Below are 23,998 nucleotides of genomic sequence, written 5' to 3' on the forward strand. Positions count from 1 at the left end.
TCTGCAGTCTATTAATTATACACACCTTTCCAAATGATTTATATTGCAAAAAAACAGTTAAGTGTGCAATTGCTCATTCTAAAACATGAATTTTGCAGAAAATACCCAAATCAAGGAAGCTGCCTGCTGTTAAAGTGTATATATAGCCAAAATGTTTTTTACACATTTTAGATAAAAGTAGGAAAGGGTCTGCAGTGGTCAGGACCCATCAAAAGTGGTCCAAGGAAAGAAAATCTGTGTCATAGGGGGCCAAGGCTCATTGATGCACGTGAGAAAGGAAGGCTGGCACATGTAGTCTAATACAATAGAAGAGCTACTATAGCTCATATTGCTAAAAAAGCCAATGTTGGTTCCCATAGAAAGGTGTCAGAACAGCTTGTTGCATATGGGACAGCACAGATGCAGACCAGTCAGAGTGCCCATGCTGACACGTGTCCACAGTCAAAGGCGTCTTTAATGGGCATCAGTACTGGTCCTTGCAGCAATGGAAGAAGGTGGTCTGGTCTGATGAATTTAAGAATCATTTGAGGGACGCAACAACTAGTTGAATGTGTTGACTTGGCCTCCAAATTCTCCAATCCAATTGAGCATCTGTAGGATGTGCTAGAAAATAAGTCCAATCCATGGAGGCCCTACCTTGCGACTTACAGAACTTAAAGGATTTGCTATTGACGACTTGGTGGCAGATACCACAGCATACCTTAAGAGAAGTCTAGTGGAGTCCATGTGTTGATGGGTTATGGTGGGCATAATGTTATGACTGAGGGGAAAAGTGTTGGGTGTTGGCGCCAAAATACAAAAAAACAATTTGTTGATTAAATACCAATGCTGCACCTAAAATTAGTGGAAAACTAATAACAATACAAATTATATATTTATTAGGGATGTCCCGATACCACTTTTTGAAGACCGAGTACAAGTACCGATACATTTTTCAAGTACTCGCCGATACCGATTACTGATACTTTTATTTTTAATGTCACGTGGCAGAGTTTTTTTTTTTTTTTTTACAAATTTTTTTTTTTGTTTTTTTACAATGCTTTCTTTTTTTACTCTTTTTTTTTTAGGGGGGGAGGGGGTGGACGCTGTCTGTGTGTTTTTTATAATTAAATTATTATTATTTTTTACAATCATTTTTTTTTTATTATTATTTATTGCAATACTTTGTGGTTTTTTCTTAGTCGGCCCTGTTAGGGGGCTTTGGTGAGATATCAGGGGTCTTAACAGACCCCTGATATCTCACCCTTGAGACAGAGAAAGAGACCGAGGATAGAGATTCCCCAGTCCCTTTCTCTGCAGCCTCAGCTGCACTGAAAATGAATGGAGAGAAGACAGCGGCTCCTCTCCATTCATAAACTGAGACATCGTAATCACAGGAGATTACAATGTTTCAGTTATGTGAATGGACAGGACAGCGGAACGGAGAGGACAGCGGAACGGGACAGCGCAACGGAGAGGGACAGCGGAACAGAGGGGGTATGGAGGATGCGGTGACAGTCAGCGGTGATCGTGTGTGGGGGAGTTACAAGCACCGATCACCGCTGTATGTCACTAAAGCAGCTGAAAGCCACTGGGGGAGAAGCTTGGAACTCCCCCATGCGCCGATCACTGCTGACTCTCAAGGTATCGGGGGAAGCATCGGGAGCATTTGCCCAAGTACAAGTACTTGGGCAAATGCTTGGTATCGGTGCACTAAAAGAGGCAGAATACGAGGGACCCCCTAGCAACAAGCATTTAGAGGTTAGTTCAAAAAAAAAAATCCAAATATTTAAATATTTTTTTTTTTATTTTAGGCACATTCATGCAATTTTTTTTTTTTTTTTTTGGGTGGAACACCACTTTAAGGTGTATTCAGCTTGGAGCTGTTTTGTCAATATTATATATTTTTTTAAATTATGTACTACAAGTATTTCGGATGCACTTCTTTTAAGTGATTGTATACGCCCTAAGGGTAAGCAGAATCCGTCTTTTAATTGTTTTTTTGCTAAGTTCTAAAACTTTTATCGCATTTTGTCTATGGAAAGCATTGTTAATGATCCTGACCAATCGCGGCCATTTTTGCTGCTATTTAGGTTCAGAGAAAATGGAGTCAGACCCACTTCCTGATGACACACGCTCTAGCATGAAATGCATAGAGGTGAGGCCTAACGCTTACAATCATAGGAGCCCTATACTATTGCTTGCATAGCTGAGATGCACATTGCAAGTTTTATACCGGCGTCGGACTGGTTTCTGCTTCCCCCTGAGCAGATCGTTTGTGATTTCATGCTGGACTATGGAAGTGCTCTTTTTAAGCAATAAAACATAAAAGCGGTATTACACTATATCCTGCCTTCTGTGGCTCTTTGTTGGGGAGCTATTTCACAGACCTACTTGATGCAAGTTAATATATGCAGTGGATGCAAGTTGATATATGCAGTAGAGAGATGTTATAAGGTGAAAATATCTACATTTGTATACCTGCAAAGTGTATTCGGAGTTTGGGAGTCCTTCCCATTAGTGATGCTTTGAGGTCACTGTATGGCCGAGGCGATCTGATGAGCGCATTTTGTTACCACTTCGGGTGAAGCACTTTAAGCAAGTTTACTGAAGCACGTGTGCATTTTATTTTTCACGGTGTTGGAGTATACACAAGAAGATTTGTTCACATATGATTATAATGGACATTTTTGATGGTTTATTTTATTGTGCACTTTATTAACTAGATACACAGTGTATATTATTAATTTGATATTTGATTTTTGTATTGTTTCCTTTGCACCCTTTATATATCAATATATTTTTTTTAATAATGTTATGACTGATGTGTTTATGGCCAAGTATATGTCTAAAAGCCAGAAAAAAGGGATCTCTCACACATTTACATAGGGATCAAACATATGGCCACTCAGGAATAGGAAAAGAGGATCTCTAGAGAGTTCAGAAATCATGCAGAACCCCATTCTCCCAGAGCTCATTTCTTTTCAGACATCTGAGAGGTTCTTATCAAACAAATCTTCACTTAACTCTCTCATTAGCATTTCTTTGAAATCTCATTTGACTAATTAGTGAAGGTTTAAAACCATGCCAATTATCTTTTTAGAAAAAAACAAAAAAAAACCTTTAATGGTCAGAAGAATAACCCCATATCTGTAGAAATTAACACTGAAAGTACACATAGACATCACAGATGATGGCCCTCCATGTCTGCTAAAATTGCTGATATTCAACCCCAAATTTCAACAAACTTTTTACACGAAAATGCTACAAGTCAATTTGGATTTTCAGACAATGTTCCAAAGGCCCAGCAGCGCATATGCAGAGCTTAACCACTTCAGCCCCTGAAGGATTTACCCCCTTCCTGTCTGGGCCCTGTTTTGCGATACGGCAATGCGTTGCTTTAACTGACAATTGCGCGGTTGTGTGACGTTGTACCCTAACAAATTTGACATTTTTTTTCCCCCACAAATAGAGCTTTCTTTTGGTGGTATTTGATCACGTCTGCGGTTTTTATTTTTTGCGCTATAAAAAAAAGAGTGAACATTTTGAAAAAAAAAGCAATACTTTTTACTTTTTGCTTTAATAAATATCTAAAAAAAATATTAAAAAAATGAATTTCTTCCTCAGTTTAGGCCGATATGTATTCTTCTACATATTTTTGGTTAAAAAAAATTCGCAATAAGTGTATATTGATTGGTTTGCGCAAAAGTTATTGCGATTTTTATCTTGACTGCGACATTGCAGCGGACACTTGACACTATTTTGGGACCATTGCCATTTATACAGCGATCAGTGCTATAAAAATGCACCGATTACTGTGTAAATGTCACTGGCAGGAACGGGGTTAAACACTAGTGGGCGATCAAGGGGTTAAGTGTGTTCCCTGGGCGTGTTCTAACTGTAGGGGGGATGGACTCACTAGAACATGACAGAGATCACTGCTCGCGACACCCTCCATGTCACGATCGTGGACCACCGTTGGAGATCAAGTCCGCTGGACCCATGGGCACACTCCCGCTGTGGTCGCGCATGCACCCGCTAGCCGCCAATGCAGTGATGTACGGGTACGTGATTTTGCGCACCCGTGCAACTTTGCCGGCGTATATCGGCATGAGCCTGTCAGCAAGTGAGCATTACTAAACCCAACAGTAAAACCAGTCTGTAAATCCAGTAAAGCATGCTTGTTATACTCACTGTGGAACCTAAGGGGTTTATCCTCACCATTGTGTAAAAAGGTTGTTTGATCCTGTCTTCTCTGATCCTTTCCTTCTTTTACTGTACCCAATCCAACTGCTGATAACATGGAGCCTTGGGGGCACTCTGCACTTGCTCAGTTTGGTGTGTATTGCTATAAAGTTTTTTTTTTTTTTTTTTTTTTTGCGAGGAGGGTGCATGTGATCAGCACAGGGCCAAATCGGCACTGTCCAGACAGGGGGTCAGGGGTCATGCAGCCTCACTGGACAGTCAGGAGTAGAATGAAAACTTCTCCTATAACCAGACACTGAATTCATAAGACTGCTATATACTGCTGATGAGAAAAGGTATTTAGCAGTTTAGATTTACTAAAACATTTGCATTTCCATGTCACGTGTACTGTGGGAGACCAGATATAGTGAATGCAGGGTCCTGGGTTTCGTAACACTTAAAAAATGGCAGTCTATCCACCTGTCTGCTTGGCTGGTAGCCAAGCATACAAATATCAATGGAATAAGCAATCCCCCCTAACTGTATACACAATATCCCAAATGACTGGGTTAAATGAATGACAAAAAATCTACAGGTGATACTCGAAAAATTAGAATATCGTGCAAAAGTTAATTTATTTCCCTAATGCAACTTAAAAGGTGAAACTAATATATGCGATAGACTCAATACATGCAAAGCAAGATAGTTCAAGCCGTGATTTGTCAAAATTGTGATGATTATGGCTTACAGCTCATGAAAAGCCCAAATCCACAATCTCAGAAAATTAGAATATTACATGCAAACAATAAAAAAAAGGATTGTACACAGAACAATATCGGACCTCTGAAAAGTATAAGCACGCATATGTACTCAGTACTTGATTTGGGCTCCTTTTGCAGCAATTACTGCCTCAATGCGGCGTGGCATGGAAGCTATCAGCCTGTGGCACTGCTGAGGTGTTATGGAAGACCAGGATGCTTTAATAGCGGCCTTCAGCTCTTCTGCATCGTTCGGTCTCATGTCTCTCATCTTTCTCTTGGAAATGCCCCATGAATTCTCTATGGGGTTCAAGTCAGGCAAGTTTGCTGGCCAATCAAGCACAGTAATCCCACGGTCATTGAACCAGGTTTTGGTGATTTTGGCAGTGAGGGCAGTGTGCCAAGTCCTGCTGGAAATTGAAGTCAGCATCCCCATAGAGCTCGTCTGTGGAAGGAAGCATTTAGTGCTCCAAAATCTCCTGGTAGACGGCTGCGTTGACCCTGGACTTAATGAAGCACAGTGGACCAACACCAGCAGATGACATGGCTCCCCAAATCAACACTGACTGGAAACTTCACACTGGACTTCAAGCATCTTGTAGTGTGTGCCTCTCCATTCTTCCTCCATACTCTGGGTCCTTGGTTTCCAAATGAGATGCAAAATTTGCTCTCATCAGAAAAGAGGACTTTGGACCACTGAGCAACAGACCAGGTCTGTTTTTCTTTAGCCCAGGTAAGACGCTTCTGACATTGTTTGTTGTTCAAGAGTGGCTTGACAAGAGGAATAGGACATTTGAAGCCCATGTCCAGGATCCGTCTGTGTGTGATGGCTCTTGATGCACTGACTCCAGCCTCAGTCCACTCCTTGTGAAACTCCCCAACACTTTTGAATGGCCTTTTTCTGACAATCCTCTCCAGGCTGCGGTCATCCCTGCTGCTTGTGCACCTTTTTCTTCCACACTTTTCCCTTCCACATAACTTTCTATTAATGTGCTTTGATACAGCACTTTGGGAACATCCAACTTCTTTTGCAATTACCTTTTGAGACTTTCCCTCCTTATGGAGGGTGTCAATGATGGTTTTCTGCACAACTGTCAGGTCAGCAGTCTTTTCCATGATTGTGATTCCTACTGAACCAGACTGAGAGACCATTTAAAGGCTCGGGAACCCTTTGAAGGTGTTATGGCTTAATTAGCTGATTAGTGGGATACTTTGAGCCTAGAATATTGCACCTTTTCACAATATTCTAATTTTTTGAGATTGTGGATTTGGGGTTTTCATGAGCTGTAAGCCATATTCATCACAATTATGACAAATCACGACTTGAACTATCTTGCTTTGCATGTGATGAGTCTACCTCATATATTAGTTTCACTTTTTAAGTTGCATTAGTGAAATAAATGAACTTTTGCATGATATTATAATTTTTCGAGTATCACCTATACAAGCAAAAAAGTCTATCAGTCTTTTTATGTAATGAGCATCTCCCAAAAAACAGAACAATTATTTCAATAAATATATGTTACCATGTGAGGACAAGAGTCATTGCAAAAACATCTACTGCCCATATCTATTGTAGAGAGTAACCAGTAATCACAAATATGTGAGGAAGCTCTTGAATTAAAATTTTCTACCACTACACTTCCCTCCCTCATTTGATTTTGATTTCAGGTTAGGTGTTGGCTGGTGCCTGCCACACTGGTTGATGTGATTTTTGTTCAACACAGTGTGCAGTTCCCTGTTTGGACCTATAAATAATAATATATTTTTAGAATGATCATCAGCATCATCACATGACTGGGAGCTGAAAAGGGAAATTGAATGTGTTGCTTATACTCACAATAAATAATATTTTATTTAACAAATGTGGATTAAACATAACGTAGAAACCTTAAGAAAACATAGGCAAAAAACAAAAGGGAAAAAAAATGCAGAGCTCTACACACATGCCTGTCATAATTTATCACTTCCAAAAGGAAGGAACAACCAGTTGTAGAGGGTGTGTTGCATTACATCAGCAGCAACATACTGGTCAAACCCTATAACTCTTCCTGTCATTGACAAAAAAAAGTGCTGTCCAGTATTGAAAAAAAAAAAAAAAAAACAGAAACCTTTACATATCTTGCTGCTTCAATATACTGCATGCATGCATATACAATTATAATGATAGGGAGGTGAAGGTAACACATACAATTCCTAGAGTGCTACCATCCCAAACAAGCAAGTGTCCATTAAAGTTGAACTATACTGCACCTGAGCACCACAAACCAAAAACATTAATTCAATTCATTTTTAATATTCAAAGCAACCTCCCCTATCCATCTATGTCTTCCTACTTTATTTTGCTGAGAAATCACTTTGAAAAACACCCCCTAGTTTTTCTGGCTGTGGCCACCATGACTAAGGGCAGATGATTCATGTAGCATTTCCTGGAATCCATCCGCCCTTAGCTCAGGCATGCAGGCAGGAGGGTGAGCTGGGAAAACCCTTCCTTCTCTCCTGAAGGCATCTACGATGTACAATGTTATTTGCCTAGGCCTGGAAACCAGGGAATAACCGAAGCAATGTAAAAAAAAAAAAAAGGCTAAAAACAAGTAAATATGATATACTTACTTATTTACTAAAGCTAGGTTCATAAGGATTAATCAGTTGACCTCTGGAAGATTTACCCCCCTTCATGACCAGGCCATTTTTTGCAATATGGCACTGCGTTACTTTAACTGCCAATTGCGGGGTCGTGCAAATCTGTACCCGATTAAAATTGAGGTCCTTTTTTCCCACAAATAGAGCTTTCTTTTGGTAGCAATTGATCAGCTCTGCAGGGTTTTTTTTTCCCGCTATGAACAAAACAAGACCGACAATCTTGAAAAAAAAAAAGTGTGTGTGTAATTATATATATATATATATATATATTTTTTTTTTTTTTTTTTTTTTTTTTTTACTTTCTGCTATAAAACAAAAAAAATTTCTAATTTCTTCATCAATTTAGGCCAATATGTATTCTGCTACATATTTTTGGTAAATAAAAAGCCCAATAAGTGTATATTGATTGGTTTGCACAATGTGTGTCACAGTGTATACAGCGTCTACAACTCTAGGATTATTTTTATTTTATTTTTTTACTAGTAATGGCAGTGATAGCGGGACTGCGATATTGCAAGGAATAATTTAGACACTAACCACTCTTGACACTTTTTGGGGACCAGTGACATATTACAATGATCAGTGCTAAAAAAAAAGCACTTTCACTGTACTGATGACACTGGCTGGGAGGGGGTTAACATCAGGGACAATCAAAGGGTTAAAATGTGTTCTTAGCCAGTGCTTGTGTACTGTGTGGGAGGTGCTTTTACTAGGGGAAGGCATTGATCCATGCACCTGCTTTGCAGGAACACATGATCAATGCCTTACCCACTGACAGAACGGCGATCTGTCTTGTTTACATAGGCAGAAAGACGTTCTGCCTGTGTACCAAAGGACCGGCCAGTGCCGGCAGTACCCGCCGATCAGTGGGAGCGGGCCCTCAGTGGCGTGCATTCGTGCCCCAGACCCGGAAGTGTCGGATCATGTACTAGGTACATGATCTGGCGCAGCAGTGCCACCTTGCCGCCGTATACGTTATACGGGCAGCAAGTGGTTAAAAACAGACATTGTGGATTGAGAGAGTGAGGTTCCACTTTAAGTACTAACGATTAAGGGACTTTAACAGCTTCCCGACCGCCTCAACTAGTCCTTTGTTCTCTGCTTCAAACAAATGGCCACTGCCCCTACCTATAACTGACCTACATGGAAGTGCAACGCATGCAAAACTAAAGTTTTGCTTTGTTCTCTGCTTGTCTTTTTTGGGTACAGCTTCCACAGTTCAGATCCTCTTTTTTGCTCCGAAAAGCAAAATAAATTTGCATGACCACATAAAATATATGCAAATATATTATAGTAAAAATATTTTACACTTGCGGAGATCTGCCTAAACTCCAAAAGGAGCTTTCCAGCAAACCAAACAAGCAGAATAATTAGTTGTCAGCATACTGTACTGTGCTGTTCAGGGAGATGAAGGTAGGGATTTATGTGAATTCAGACATCTGCACAGATCTGGGACAGCTTTTTTCTCAATTAGTGTAGCTTATACACCTTCTATATGCACAACCCCATCTAAAAACAAATGAAAACTGGTCTAAAGGTAAGCAAGGCATTTCAAACGTGATATTTATTTATGTAAAAATAAAAGCTACCTGCAGTGAAGTGCACAGGAGGAAAGAAAGCCAGGCCAATATGCTGGATGTTGAACTTCACTGCAATTAAGGCCCCATTCGCACTTGTGCGATAACTTTGGAGAAAGTCGCATTGCAAGTCGCACCCCATGTTTTTGAAGGATAACCATTCAAATATGTGCAACTTTAACTCACAGAAACTTTAAAAAGATTCCTGCACTACATTGGTCTGACGTTCATGCGATTTGAGTGCCATAGACTTACAACGTAAACCCTCAAAAGTCACATTAAAGTCCCACTTGAATGTTCTACATGAAACAGTTGTCATTGGTGAAAGCCAAAGTTGTATCCAAGTCACACCCAACCAAAGTTGCACTCCAAAGTCTTGGAGTTGTACAAGTGTGAATGGAGCCTAAAGAACTAGTCATGTGGACCACAAAATCAAGAAGTGTTTTCAGACTAAGTGGATTCGTTCTGTAAAACTGTAGTAGGATTTCTGCTGTCAGTACGGCTCCTTGCAGTTTTTCTTTCAATATGAACATAGGTTGAAATGTGAATATCTTATCAATCAGGCTAATAAATGTAACCTATACAAAAGCAAAAAATATATACATGCAACACAGGTTCGCTTTTTCAGGCAGACTCGATCAGACCGTCCAGGCTCCATCCAGTCTCTTCTATGGAGCGGCGAGTGTTAACAACATACCGTATTTATCGGCGTATAACACGCACTTTTTTCCCCTTAAAATCAGGGGAAAATCATGGGTGCGTGTTATACGCTGATCCCTGCCGATACCCCCACTGATTGTGAGCGAGAGCCGGCCGCCACTATAAATACATAGCCGAGTGTACTTGGGTAGTTCCGCTCACAGTCACGCCCAGTCCCGCCCTATGATGGACATAACACAGGGACTGGGCGTGACTGTGAGCGGAGCTAGCCGAACCTAGCAGAGTACACTCGGCTATGTATATGGGCGGCGATCGACTCCGCTCAGTCACGCCCAGTCCCGCCATTGGACCTGTTATGTGTATCTCGGCAGTGCCATTTTCAAACTGCAGTGACACTTACAAGTCACTGCAGTTTAACTGCAGCCTGGGCAAGGCTGCAAATGTCACTGACAAGGCTGCAGATGGACACTGATAAGGCTGCAAGGCTGCAGATGGACACTGGCAAGGCTGCAAATGACACTGGCAAGGCTGCAAATGACACTGGCAATGCTGGGCTGCATTGATGGGCATTTAAATGTAAATTTTTTTCCTTAAAATTCCCTCCTAAACTTGGGGTGCGTGTTATACGCCGATAAATACGGTATGTCCGTTGACACCCACCAACATCCGATCCTATGCACTAAAAACAGGCATATGGGGGATTCCTTCCATCTATCGGATCGGATGGCTTTCGGGTGTCAACAGACAGTTGGTACGTTTGCATGTGCCCCGCCCTGCCCCGTGTGTAAAGGGCCTTAGACAGAAGTTATCCACTAGCTGTTATAACAGTCACTGCAACCTGTTCATAGTCAAAAGTGTAGTTAAAGTTTCCCAAATTCCAAACATGAACATTTGCTATGGTATAGGGAACATAATGGGGTTGACTTACTAAAACTGGAGCACTCAGAATCTGATGCAGCTGTGCATGGTAGCCAGTGTTTAAAGCGGAGGTTCACACAAAAATTGAACCTCCGCTTTTCGGAACCCTCCCCCCCCTCCGGTGTCACATTTGGCACCTTTCAGGGGGAGGGGGGTGCAGATACCTGTCTAAGTCAGGTATTTGCACCCACTTCCGGGCATAGACTCCCACGGGAGTCCATGCCTCTTCCCGTCCCCACCGCACTGTCTGCTGGGACACTCACGTGTCCCAGAGACAGCACGGACCACTCAGATTGCGCTGCGCAACTCGCGCATGCGCAGTAGGGAACCGGGAAGTGAAGCCACAAGGCTTCATTTCCTGATTCCCTTACCGAAGATGGCGGCAGCAGCATCCGAGGACCGAGGGATGGTTCGGCTTCGGGTGCTGACATCGCTGGACCCTGTGACAGGTAAGTGTCCATATTTTAAAAGTCAGCAGCTGCAGTATTTGTAGCTGCTGACTTTTAAAAAAAAAATTTCGCGGGACTCCCTCTTTAACTTCAGCTTTTTTAGTTCAGCTTTGACAATAAAACCTAATGTTTTCTACGCAGCTGCACTTCAGTCTTAGTAAATCAACCCCAAAGTGTCAATTGTTCATAAGCAGTACCCTGAAAATTGTACCTTTTTGTTTTGAGTTCCTCCTAAATAATAGCACACTTCCCGATATGTGAAGGTGCCTAGGCACTCCTGTATCTACAGATGCATATCTACAGTTTGAGATGTAAAGCACAGCAGCCTCTGAATGTCTTCTCTTACCTCAGGAGATCTCGAGTGAGATTTGGCAATATCACTTTTCATCTTGCTGGTGGTTTTGACACAAGGATGCAAAGCCCTGCCCCTACCAAGATGGGCATTTTCACACAGGGACACAGTGTGACATCCGACAGGTCATACACAAGTCGTAGTAAGTTGATAATGGGGAAAAAGCAGTTGCAGGGGAGATGAAAAAGCAATGCTGCTGACTTGTCCATCATCTGCCTCTTTTTTTTTTTTTTTTTTTTTTTTTTTTTTTATAAAGGGAAGATTACAGTTTTCAGAGATCATTTACACTTTAAAACCTCATGTACACTGCAGCTGCTAAACGTATGTTTAGGAGCAGTTGGATGTTTTTTTCAGCAGCCCCTGAACTCTCCTCATGTTATCTTATGTGTACATGTATACTCAGTTTATATTAGGTTAGAGGCAGTTGAGGTTACAAGCATTTTTTTGAAAGCAGATAAATCGTGTTCAGGACTGTAGTTTACTGGCATTTCAAACACCAAATGCGTTAAGTGTTTTTTTTTTGACATGTCAAAATCAATGGTTCCCTATGTGTGCCTTCTTAACGGATCTGACTTTCAGCACATTGATTTGAATGGAAGTCACATCATCATGATCTGACTTGTGGTCTGAGGATCTTGAAGGAGAACCCCACGCCAAAATGTTAAAAAAAAAAAAAAGAAAACGAAGTGGGGTCCCCCCAAGTCCATACCAGACCCTTATCCGAGCATGCAGCCTGGCAGGTCAGGTAAGGGGACTTAGTAGTGGCTTTGCAGCTCCCTGTGTGCATGAGGCCTAACTTTGTTCATGGATAAGTTCTACATTTTATCATTTTAAAAGGTCTTCCTCTCCAACTATCAATTTTGTCTGACATAAATGCAGTGTTCTAACAAAAGGTTGTTCTTGTTAAGTTTGTCCAGGTGGTTCTCTCGAAGCAACAAGAAAAAGCTCTGTAAATGTTAAAAAAAAAAAACAAACACACTGCTGAGTCTGACCATGTCTTTCAAAACCATAAGGCCTCATGCACATGGACATTTTAAAAAACGTGCTGTAAAGCTAGGTCCGACACCTGGAAAAATCAGCGTTAAAAACGCAATTTTTACTGCGTTTTGCATTAGCATTTTTGAGCATTTTTTAACGTTAGCGTTAAGTAGCGTTTTTAAAGAAAAACACATCTCTCAGCTATATGCACTCCCTTTGGAGCAAAAAACCTAGCGCTGCGCCACGGAACGCACTGGTCCTGGGTTTTTTTTACAGCTTAAAAACGCCTATGCCATTTGTAGCTCAAAAATGCCTAGGTGGGCATGAAGCCATGGACTAACATAGGCAGGCATTTTTAAGCTGCAAAAAACGCTCAAAAAAGCGGCTGTAAAAACGTCTGTGTGCATGAGGCCTAAAACTGTCAGACTTGAATAACCTATTATACAAGTGCTTTACATTTGATTAACTAATCACAGTTCAAATATAAAGCTGGTCTTACACCAGACAAATTTCAGCCAGTTCATTGTGAACCAGATGACATTCAATTAGTGCGTAGCCTGCTGGCCTGCATACGCCCGACATGCCTAAATTGAAAAATGAAAGAACCTGGGCAGAAAATTTCCACTGTCCAGTGGTTGGCTGCATCCATTCAGATGCAACTGCTGTTCGGGTTGACAACTGGTGGCGGCGGCTGTCAAAATAAAATCTGCATCCATCTTCATCTTATAGCGTAGATTGACGAATTTGCTAGACTTTGTTCGTTTAGACCACAGGCTGGATGAAAAAAAATCTATGCGTATGGCTACCTTTAGCCTGATTACAGTTAACTACAGTGGGCTGCTGGATGTAAATTATGGGTTACTACACTTTATTATCCTATGCATTGCTCTAATAAATGGGTGCAGCAGGTATGCAGAGATTATGTCAGATGTTGCTACATGGCAAAGAATGCTGCACATTCCCCATCAATGTAATGACAAATACTGTCTTCAAACTGGACTTTACCAATACCAGATGTGTCTCATCAGAGTGTGGGAAACAACTTGAAAAGCAAGAAAAGTCAACTTATTCCTATCAATTTTTACATAAATTAGTGTAAAAATAAGTACAAAAACAGGTGACTTACAATTTATTAACCTGCAAAACAATTTAATAATTTACACTAACAGATAAGCAGTAAAGAATGTACACAATTTCATACATTTTAGATACATATGTAAATGATTCTGTACATTTTTGTTGTAAAACCCTTTTTTTCCCCCATTTTGGATAGAGCAAGGGAGAGTTATAACCCCTGTCAGATTTCTTTTCGTGATCTGTGTCCCATTGTGGAGATTTCCCTTCACTTCCTGTCCCATAGACAAACAGGAAGTGAGAAGAAATCCCTTGCAAATTAAGGGGATTCCTTCAGGGCCCTCAGATCACCAGAACTAGTGCCCCTATGGGAAGATTTTCCCTCTATTATTTTTCTGGGGAAAACCCAAAATTTGCGATTTTCTTTTACTTTCACTTTCAATGATAATGGTAAATAGGACAAATAGAGAGTGAATCTCCTTTAACCACTTGAGATCCGCGCTATAGCCGAATGACGGCTACATCGCAGACCTGCTTTGCCAGGACGACGTCCATTGATGTCGTCCCGTGCACGAGCGGCCTGCACGCCCCCTGCAGGGCGCGTGCGGCGCGCTCTGTGATCAGCGAGTCCATGAGACTCGCCTGATCACATATCGGAGTAAGGAGTCGATCCAGACCCCTTACCACATGATCAGCTGTCAGCCAATGACAGCTGATCATGTGATGTCAACAGAGCAGGTAATCGGCTATTTTTTCTCCTCGCGCTGACAGCGTGAGGAGGAAAAAAAAGCCGATCACCAGCAGCCGTGAGAGGGACATCAGTCCCGATCACGGGAAGCTGCTAAAGATCCTCATTGCCCACCTGTGCCCCCTGCCAGTGCCACTTAGCAATAGGCAGCAGTGCCGCCTACCAGTGCCCACCAGCGCCACCCATCAGTGCCCACAGTGCCACCCATTAGTGCCCACAGTCAGTGCCTCAACAACAGTGCTGCACATCAGTGCCACCTATCGGTGCCCTTCAGTGTCACCTACCAGTGCCACCCATCAGTGGCCACCCATCAGTGCCGCCTTATCTGTGCCCATCAGTACCACCTTATCTGTGCCCGTCAGTGCCGCCTTATCTGTGCCCGTCAGTGCCGCCTTATCTGTGCCTATCCGTGCAGCCTATCAGTGCCCACCAGTGCCGCCTCATTAGCGCATGTAAATGAAGGAGAAAAATTACCTGTTTGCAAAATTTTATAACAAACTATGAAACATGATTTTTTTTTTCAAAATTTTCCATCTTTTTTTGTTTGTTTAGCAAAAAATAAAAATCCCAGCTGTGATTAAATACCACCAAAGCTCTATTTGTGGGAAAGAAATTATAAAAATTTAATTTTGGTACAGTGTTGTATGACCGCGCAATTGTCATTCAAAGTGCAGCAGCGCTAAAAATTGGTCAGGGCAGGAGGGGGGTTTAAGTGCCCAGTAAGCAATGGTTAACAGGAGGGGGTGAGCACAAACAGCAATAAAATCGAACAGGCGTTCTAAAATCCCTCTGAACTCTACCCAAAACTAAAAAAAAAAAAAAAAATTTTGCTTTTAGTTATACTTTAATATAGGAAAAAAAATTCTAAAAAATCTTTCTAGAAAACACTCATAAAATATGGCACAGCATATGTAGATTTTTAGGCATCCTGAAAAAAAACTCATGTCAGATGCTTTAATACATACATACTCCCACTGAAAGAAAAAAAAACGTATTTCCTGTTTATGACACAAGGGATATGACATGTTAGAGTTTAACTTGAAATGTCAAAGTTTAAGAAAAAGTGCAATTTGTATATGTTAACCGTCTTTCGCTTGAAAAAGTTATTTTTAGGCCTCATAAACATGGGTGCGTGAGGCCTCTCAGAGGCAGTCTCTATTGTCTGGCATACACACAGATTTTAAGTGCAACGTCACCCAAAATCATAAATCATACTACAAATTAGAGCTGCACGATTCTAAGACAAAATGAAAATCACAATTTTCTTGCTTAGAATAAAGATCACAATTCTCGCAGCTAAACATTATCTTTCACATTATACAAAAAATTTGGGCTAACTTTACTGTTTAGTTTTTTTTGTTAATTCATTAGTGTGTTTTTTCCAAAAAAATTCCATTTGAAAGACCGCTTCGCAAATACAGTGTGACAAAAAATATTGCAACAACCACCATTTTATTCTCCAGGGTCTCTGCTAAAAAATATATATATATACGTTTGGGGGAAAAATATTGGTTTTAACTTGTAAACAAGTGTCAAAAAAACGTTTAGTCTTTAGGTGGTTAAACTTCCCTCATTTACAGACCGAAGTTCATCCTTCTGATCTAAAAGGACTTCCTTTTCTGTTACGGTGACAACTGAAAGGTCACCAGGACTAATAAGGACAAATCTCTTTGAGAGAGAACAATAAAAATCTGACAGAGGGTCTTAGCATCCCCTGCTCTGCCTAAAAAAAAAATTAAAATAAAGTGTGCCTTAAAATATACTTTAACACGGCACAAAACACATACAACGTTTTAGCAAGCAATCAGTGCCATGACTTGTCATCACTGAGCATTAAAATCTGAGTGTTGCTAGGGCTTACTGCAGCCAGCATCTCATCCATACATTTTAGCTGACCATAAAGGACTCACCACACATGAGGTGGATGGGGGAATCTCGTTGTTGAGGTATTGTATTCTGACAGAGGGGATCCCGACTTCTCCTCCGTCAGAATACAGTGATCAGCGATGTCGGCTATAGCCTGTGGGGTTGATTGCAGGGAAAATCTGACAGGCTGGTTGTACAGAAGTCAATCTACTGATCGACTTCTGTACATCCAGCTTATCCATTCACTGCTTTAACAATGACTTATTTTTTATGTCCTCTGTGAATTTCTCAAGCCTAATATTTTTATAGATGGAAAGAAGACAGCCATTTCATATTCAGATCTACACACCAGCACACACAGAAAACCCACACAGCTCAGATAGCCAGACTGTATTCAGAAAGGAAATGATAACTGTTTGTCCAAGGGCTGGATGAGGGGGGGAAACAGAGCGGGATGGGGTGAGGCCTCTCCATCCGGCCACTGTAGCCAACAAAGAGATGCCTTCAGATCTTATATTGTAACCTCTAACACCTCCTCTGGCTGGAACGCTTCAAGCATGCAACTGGCTTAACACATGCCAAAACACAAAAGCACCTTTTTGCTTTGGCTTATCACACCAGATCCTTACTTGAGGTGATTGTAGCCGTATTAGCGCAATTGTGACAGAGAGATTTGAGTACTAGTATCACGGACAGTACACTAGATCCTTAAAATTCAAAGAAAAAAAGACAAGAGGATCCAAGACAGAACCACACCCTTTCTTTTAATTGTCAAGACCTCCGTTTTGTGACAACAGGAAAGGCAAAGCAGACAGCATCTAAATACTGCTTACATCAATACACAAACAAGATAAACTAACTGTAAATAATTTAACTAGTCTAATCCTCTGTAATGACTTATCTGACCGCTCACTGCACTTTGTAAATCACTAAACTGCACAGAATAAAGCACTAAAGACATTGGATACACAGAAGACATGCTAACTTTAATATACAGTTAATCTGATTATCATTATACCCATTTTTAGGCTGCAGACTCGGTCCTACATGCAGGGCCCTCCTAATCCTCTTGCATTGCTCCGATTCCTCTTGTATTGAATTGTATTGTAACTACTGTTTGCTCTTATGTTGTAAAGCACTGCGCAAACTATTGGCACTATATAAATCCTGAATAATATAATGTAACTGTGCGGTCTTTATTTTGTAAAGTGCTGCACAAACTGTTGGCACTATAAAAATCCTGCATTACAATGATAATAAATTGCACAATATTCATTGTAACAGAATTGCAAAAATGAATTATTTTGCTGAATTTAAATAGAGTATCTTGATTTATTGTATCGTAAGCCCCAGGCTGCTTTCAGCACACAAGCCTCCACCAGTTTAGCTGGATCATACATAAAATCCAGGATCACACCTGGGCAATCTGAAGCACGCTTCAACACTCAGCACCAAGATTACCATTTAATTCAATAGAGCCCACATACTCCTGAGAGCCATGTTACTCGAAAAAAGAATATAGGCTTCTTTGGGGCACAGTTGCGCATTTTTGGTCTCTATGGACTGTAATAGGAGTACCTGAAAATGCACACTTTTCATGCTATTTTTTAGCTCGCTTCCTAGTAACTAGCTTTCCATTGGCTAAAACCTGAAAACCATAAGTACAAACGCACACAAAAAAAAAAAAAAAATGCTTGAAAAACACTTGAAGAAATTCAAGTGTGAGCCTAGCCTTAAGCAGACCATAGACGGTTCAAACCTTGGGCGGTTCTGCAGGAACCAGCTGAGATTTGAACCATGTATGGGCAGGCTGAATTGACTGTTCAACTTGGGTACAACCAGCCTGACGGATTTTACATGCAATTATCGCTAGTGGCTGTTAAAGCCGCTAACAATAATCACTGTATTCGGCAGGGATGGCTCCCCCCAGGAGAATACAATGGCTCCATGGGAGGGATTCCCCTGTCAACACTATCTGTGTTGATGGGGAAATCAAGCAATTTTCTTTGGTTTCAGGAAAGAAATTCACTCTGTCTGAGGCCAGCCTAAAAGGTGGCCAGACAATGTAGCCCAGTGGTTCTCAATTCCAGTCCTCGGGACCCACCAACAGGCCAGATTTTAAGTATTACTTCGGGGAGTTGCAGACTAGAATACTGCAATCACTGAGCAGCAAGTGATATCACCTGTGATGTATTTCAGCTATCTTGCAAACCTGGCCTGTTGGTGGGTCCTGAGGACTGGAGTTGAGAACCACTGATGTAGCCCAAAGGCAGAAAGAAAAAAATCAAACATGTTTCTCCATCCACATTACACAACGTGGATGAGCAAATCTGCTGAGCTATAGCATTATAACAGCAGCCTGTATCTGATTGAATGCAGTCAACCCAAAAAATTTTCACCCAGTTCCTTTGACTTTAAATTTTAATTGAAACGTATTGGGTGGGAGGGGCCAACAGATCCACCCACATAATCAATTGTGTCCAGTTCCATCAGGAACCGACTGAAATTGATATGGCCAGTTAAAGGGTGAGTGTGCACAGACATTTATACTTTGTGTCTTGATATGGAATTGGGAAGCCTTTCTGCAGGATTTAGAAGGCAGTGGGGTTAATGTACTGAAACTGGAGAATGCAAAATCTGGTGCAGCTCTGCATGGTAGCCAATCAGCCTCTAATGTCTGCTTGTTCAATTACACTTTGCCAAAAAAAAATATGGAAGCTGATTGGTTTCTATGCAGAGCTGCACTAGATTTTGCATTTTCCAGTTTTAGTAAATCAACCCGTGTGTTTGATTTTTCGAATAGGATCGAATGCAGTGGTATACAACAGTGGTCATCAACCCTGTCCTCAGGACCCACTAACAGGCCAGGTTTTATGTATTACCTTAGGGAGATACAGACTAGAATACTGCAATCACTGAGCAGCAAATGATATCATCTGTGATGTATTTCAGTTATCTTGCAAACCTGGTCTGTTAGTGGGCCCTGAGGACAGGGTTGATGACCACTGGTATACAATACACCTACATCCGTGGCAGATATGGTAATTAGGGATGAGCTTGTGTGTGTTTGTAACCCAGTATAAACCCACCTGGAAGCTGTCACTGTAGTGGGTCAGCCATAAGTGGTTGAGGCATTCGCTCACCTGCATGTATACATACCCCTTTGTATACATGCAGCTGTGGGGTGGGGAATGCCTCAGACACTGCTGATTGGCCTAGTACAATGACAGCTTCTTGGCAAGCTCACTCAGGTGGGCTGGTACTAGGTTCTGAATGTGAAGAAATGTCACCATCACACCAAGGATTCCTCAAACAGGTCCAAAGCTTTATTTTGTGGTCACATCATGGTACGTAAAAAAAAAAAAAAAAAAAAAGTTTCAGAGCCATGCAGGGCCTCTTTGTCAGACAAGGGGCACCTAACAAAGGGGCCCTGTGTGGTCATGTGCCATGTGACCACAAAATAAAGCTTTGGACCCATCTGAGGAATCTTTGGTGTGCTCTGTGCTGGTGACATTTCTTTCCATTCAGAACCTAGTACCAGCCCACCTGAGTGATCCTGCCAGGAAGCTGTCACTGTACTGGGCCAGCCAGTGGCTGAGTCATTTCCCACGCCACTGCTACATGAATACAAAGGGGGTGTGTATACATGTAGCTGCAGGTCAGCGAATGCCTCAACCACTTATGGCTGACCCACTACAGTGACAGCTTCCAGGTGGGTTTAACTGTGGGTTGGGGAATGCCAACTACTTAAGTGTCTACGGTTCCCAGCTTGTGGTCACTCCACCAATACTGAACAGTCATCTTCAGTAACATGTGCGTGGGGAATATCGCGATTGGTACTAGGTTCTGAACACGCCCAAGCTTATCCCCAATAGTAATGATGCTTCCAAGAACAGAGTATGCAGATGTATTGTGTATAATCAGAAAGGAAACCTCTGGATCGGTACGCCTTCTTGCCCAGTCCAGAAACCCAGGTTAATTAACTCTGATCTCCAGGGGTGGGAGAGATCTGTGCTCATGTGACCACCGTGACAGTGGGCATAAGGTCGGAAGCTGGTCCTGCCATTTACCGATCTTTATTCTAGACTGAGAGGCAACTTGGTGCTGATGTTTATGGGCTGAGAGCGCACTTCCAGCACGAAGATGGCTCTCAGTCCAGAATAAAGATTGGTAAATAGTGGGTCCAGCTTCCGATCATAAGACCACTGTCACGGTGGTCACATGATTGAGAGCTGGACATGCCATTTACTGATCTTTATTCTGGAGTGAGAGCCATGTTGGTGCTGGGAGTGTGCTCTCAGCCCATAAACATAAGCCGCCCAGTGACGCATGTGTGCAGCGTATAGGCGTTAAAGCCCACCTTTTTGCTGCTGCACATATATGATGGAGAGTCAAACAAACATACAATGCTGCAACCAACATTCTATTAGGTGCAAAACTTTTGCAGCATGCCCACTGGCCCTGATGGAATCTGGGGGGTCCCGGGCAATCACCCATTTTGCCTTTATGATCACACCTCTGCCCAATGCCTTTTAATGTAACTGGCTGTGATCAAGCAGCAGCAGAAGTTTTGTGCCATGCCCATTGGCCCCGATGGAGTCTGGGGGGATGCCTGGGCAATCGCCCATTCTGTCTTTATGATCACACCTCTGCCCAATGCCTTTTAATGTAACTGGCTGTGATCAAGCAGCAGCAGAAGTTTTGTGCCATGCCCATTGGCCCTGATGGAGTCTGGGGGGATTCCTGGGCAATCACTAATTCTGTCTTTATGATCACACCTCTGCCCAAAGCCTTTTAATGTGGTTGGCTGTGATCAAGCAGCAGCAGAAGTTTCGTGCCATGCCCATTGGCCCTGATGTAGTCTGGGGGGTCCTGGGCAATCGCCCATTCTGTCTTTATGATCACACCTCTGCCCAATGCCTTTTAATGTAACTGGCTGTAATCAAGCAGCAGCAGAAGTTTTTTAGCATGCCCATTGGTCCTGATGGAGTCTGGGGGATCCCTGGGCAATCACCTATTCTGTCTTTATGATCACACCTCTGCCCAATGCCTGTGATCAATCAATGGCTGTGATCAAGCAGAAGTTTTGTGGCATGCCCATTGGAGTCTGGGGCAGTTGCCTATTCACATTAAAAGGCATTGTGCAGATCAAATCCATTCAATAGGTTTACTAGCAGCATTTGACGATCTGATTGCTAGCTCTTGGGCTCAGTCCAGCATCACACGCTCTCTCAGCCCACACATCTTTTTTTTTTTTCTTCCCTCACCCACGCAGATTTACAAAAGGAAAAAAAAACAAAAAGCCCAGCGTGTGTAAATGAGGCTGTCTGTTGGCAGGGAGATATAAGGCTGGGGTGGAAGTGCTCCTTGTATCCAGTCCATGATGGGTTAGTACTCCAGGTCCTCTCTCCCACAATAAGATGGATTATATAACCTCCTCTCCTCATAGCGGTCTATAGAGGAGGGATGGAGGGAGCTGGAATGATTTGCCAGGCTCGGGGACAGTCCGTACACACAATAGAAGAAGCCCAGGCTGCCACCCCTCACACACACTGTATAGAAATGGAGGAAAGAAGCGCCAACTTACAGTCTGCCTGCCCACTGCCACTGCCATGCTGCTGTCCTGAGGAGAAGAGGGAGCGGAGTGTAGAAGAATGCACAGCGCCCGCCACTGGCTGCCTCACTCACTGACTGAATCTCCTCAGCCACTGATGGAGGAACATGGCCACCACAGGGGAGAGAGGGAGGGACGCAACTCAGGAAACAGGGGTGGGGACTTCACACACACATACACTCTCCGCGGACAAGTACCCCAAAAAAAAAGTCCTGTCCGCATACTACAGCCATTGGGTTAAAGGTATACAAACCACTGCATCAATTCCGGAGCTGGGACTGACTACAGGGAGGAGTGGGGGGGCTCAGCCTGCCTAACTCCCCTCGTCACACAATGGTACGGCCCGAGCGCCTGAAGAATAGTTTGGAGTGTAGTGGTATCTATGAGGGAACAACAGCACTCATACACTTCATAGCATTTTATCACAGATTATCCAATCTCATGGCTTACATTTCATACGCTCTCATGGCCCGTACACGCCATCTAAAAAAATCGTACAAAAAAAATGCCGCTTTCCAAGCGATCGTACGATAATCGGATCGCTAGTATGCCGCTTTTAAGAGCCGATCGGGACAGTTTATCCAAAATTATCCGACGGGACAAGCATGAAAAAGGTTCTCGTTCAAAAATACAATATAAATACACTACAACACGTGACATCACTTCTGAATTTTTATTCTGTCATATGTGAATTTTCATCACTTTAGTAAACTCTTCATTTTTGAGACTATCATGCAAAAAAAAAAAAAAAAAAAAACAGACAATCATCCATCCAATAATCTCATTGTGTGTGCATAAAGGCTCGTAAGAAACACTATAAGGCTCGTACAAACTATAAGAAAATCCGGTGAACATTGTCGTCCAAAGAATTTACATACAATTTTCGTTTCGTACCTAAATTCCCGAAGGGACAAACTGCCGAATTTTTCTCGTACGGGAACAGAGCGAACGATTTTTGTTTAATGTCTACCGTTTTCGTACAAGAAAAATCAGAAAAGAAAGACTGCGCATGATCAGAAACAATAAACAACAAAAAAAAATAAAAGCCTTCGTCTTACGAGAATTTTCGTACAAATTTTCGTTCATCGGATCCGATTTGCTGTGAATCAACAAGGAAAATTGAACGAACCCATTTGCTTATAGTGTGTACCCCACTTAAGGAGCCCTTAAGACATGCACTGAAATTTTAAATACCATGGACGCCCAATAACGCACCTATCGCAGTTCGCACACAGTTTGACACATTTGTGTCATGTTAACCACTTCAGCCCCGGAAGGTTTCCCCCCTTGCCGCCCGCCCACCGTCAAATGATGGAGGGACGGTGCGGCTCTTGTTCTGGGTAGACGTCATAAGACAGCACACCTCAACAGCCGCCCCCACAGGGGCGCACAACGTGGCGATCTCGGCCTCGCTGTGTTGCTAGGACACAGCGCGGCCATGATCTCTGTAAAAAAAGCCGCTGACACAGCTCTTTAACCATGTGATCGGCTGTGTCCAATCACAGCCGTCACATGTAAATACGGAAGTGCCTGACAGAGTGTGTGGTGAAAAGAGCCTATCAGCGGCATCTCCTCGCAGTGGACATCAGAACAGGCAATCAGGGCACTGATCATCAGTGCCCTTATTTCAAAAAAGCACAATCAGTGCCAGCAATGCATGCCAATCAGTGGCCACCAATGCCAGCAATCAGTGTCCACCAGTGCCAACAATCAGTGCCCATTAGTGATGCCAGTCAGTGCTGACTTTCAGTGTCATCCATAAGTGCTGCCCCCCAATGCCCATCAGTGCCACCCATCAATGCCTATCAGTGCCAATAAGTGCAGCATATTAGTACCTCCTCATCACTGCCACCTAATCAGTGCCCATAAGTGCTGCCTCATCAGTGCAGCCCATCACTGCCCATCCATGCAGCCTCATTAACGCGCATCAGTGAAGGAGAAAAATTACTTATTTACAAAATTTACAGACAGAAACTAAGAAAAACTTTTTTTTTTCACAATTTCAGTCTTTTTTTTTTTTTCTAACAAATAAAAAACCCAGCGATGATCAAGTACCACCAAAAGAAAGCTCTATTTGTGGGAACAAAATGATTAAACATTTAATTTGGGTACAGTATTGCATGACTGCGCAATTGTCATTCAAAGTGTGACAGCGCTGAAAGCTGAATATTGGCCTGGGTAGGAAGGGGGTATTGAG

General features: G+C 42.4%; 1 protein-coding gene across 9 annotated transcripts in view; it reads right to left on the reverse strand.

Annotated features, from left to right (window-relative positions):
- The window catches only part of SEPTIN11 (septin 11), a 162,668-nt gene extending 140,728 nt beyond the window's left edge, over positions 1 to 21,940 (reverse strand). For all 9 annotated transcript variants that reach the window (XR_012235727.1, XM_073597293.1, XM_073597278.1 and 6 more), the window contains exon 1: positions 21,775 to 21,940. Coding sequence is in view for 8 of the 9 variants with exons in the window: in XM_073597293.1 (XP_073453394.1) it covers positions 21,775 to 21,801 (27 nt within the window). In the remaining variant the exon portion in view is untranslated. The remainder of the gene's footprint in view (positions 1 to 21,774) is intronic.
- Between the last annotated feature and the right edge of the window lie 2,058 nt (positions 21,941 to 23,998).

Source organism: Aquarana catesbeiana, linkage group LG01 (genome assembly GCF_042186555.1).
Source record: "Aquarana catesbeiana isolate 2022-GZ linkage group LG01, ASM4218655v1, whole genome shotgun sequence".
In the NCBI taxonomy this organism is placed as follows: Eukaryota; Metazoa; Chordata; class Amphibia; order Anura; family Ranidae; genus Aquarana; species Aquarana catesbeiana.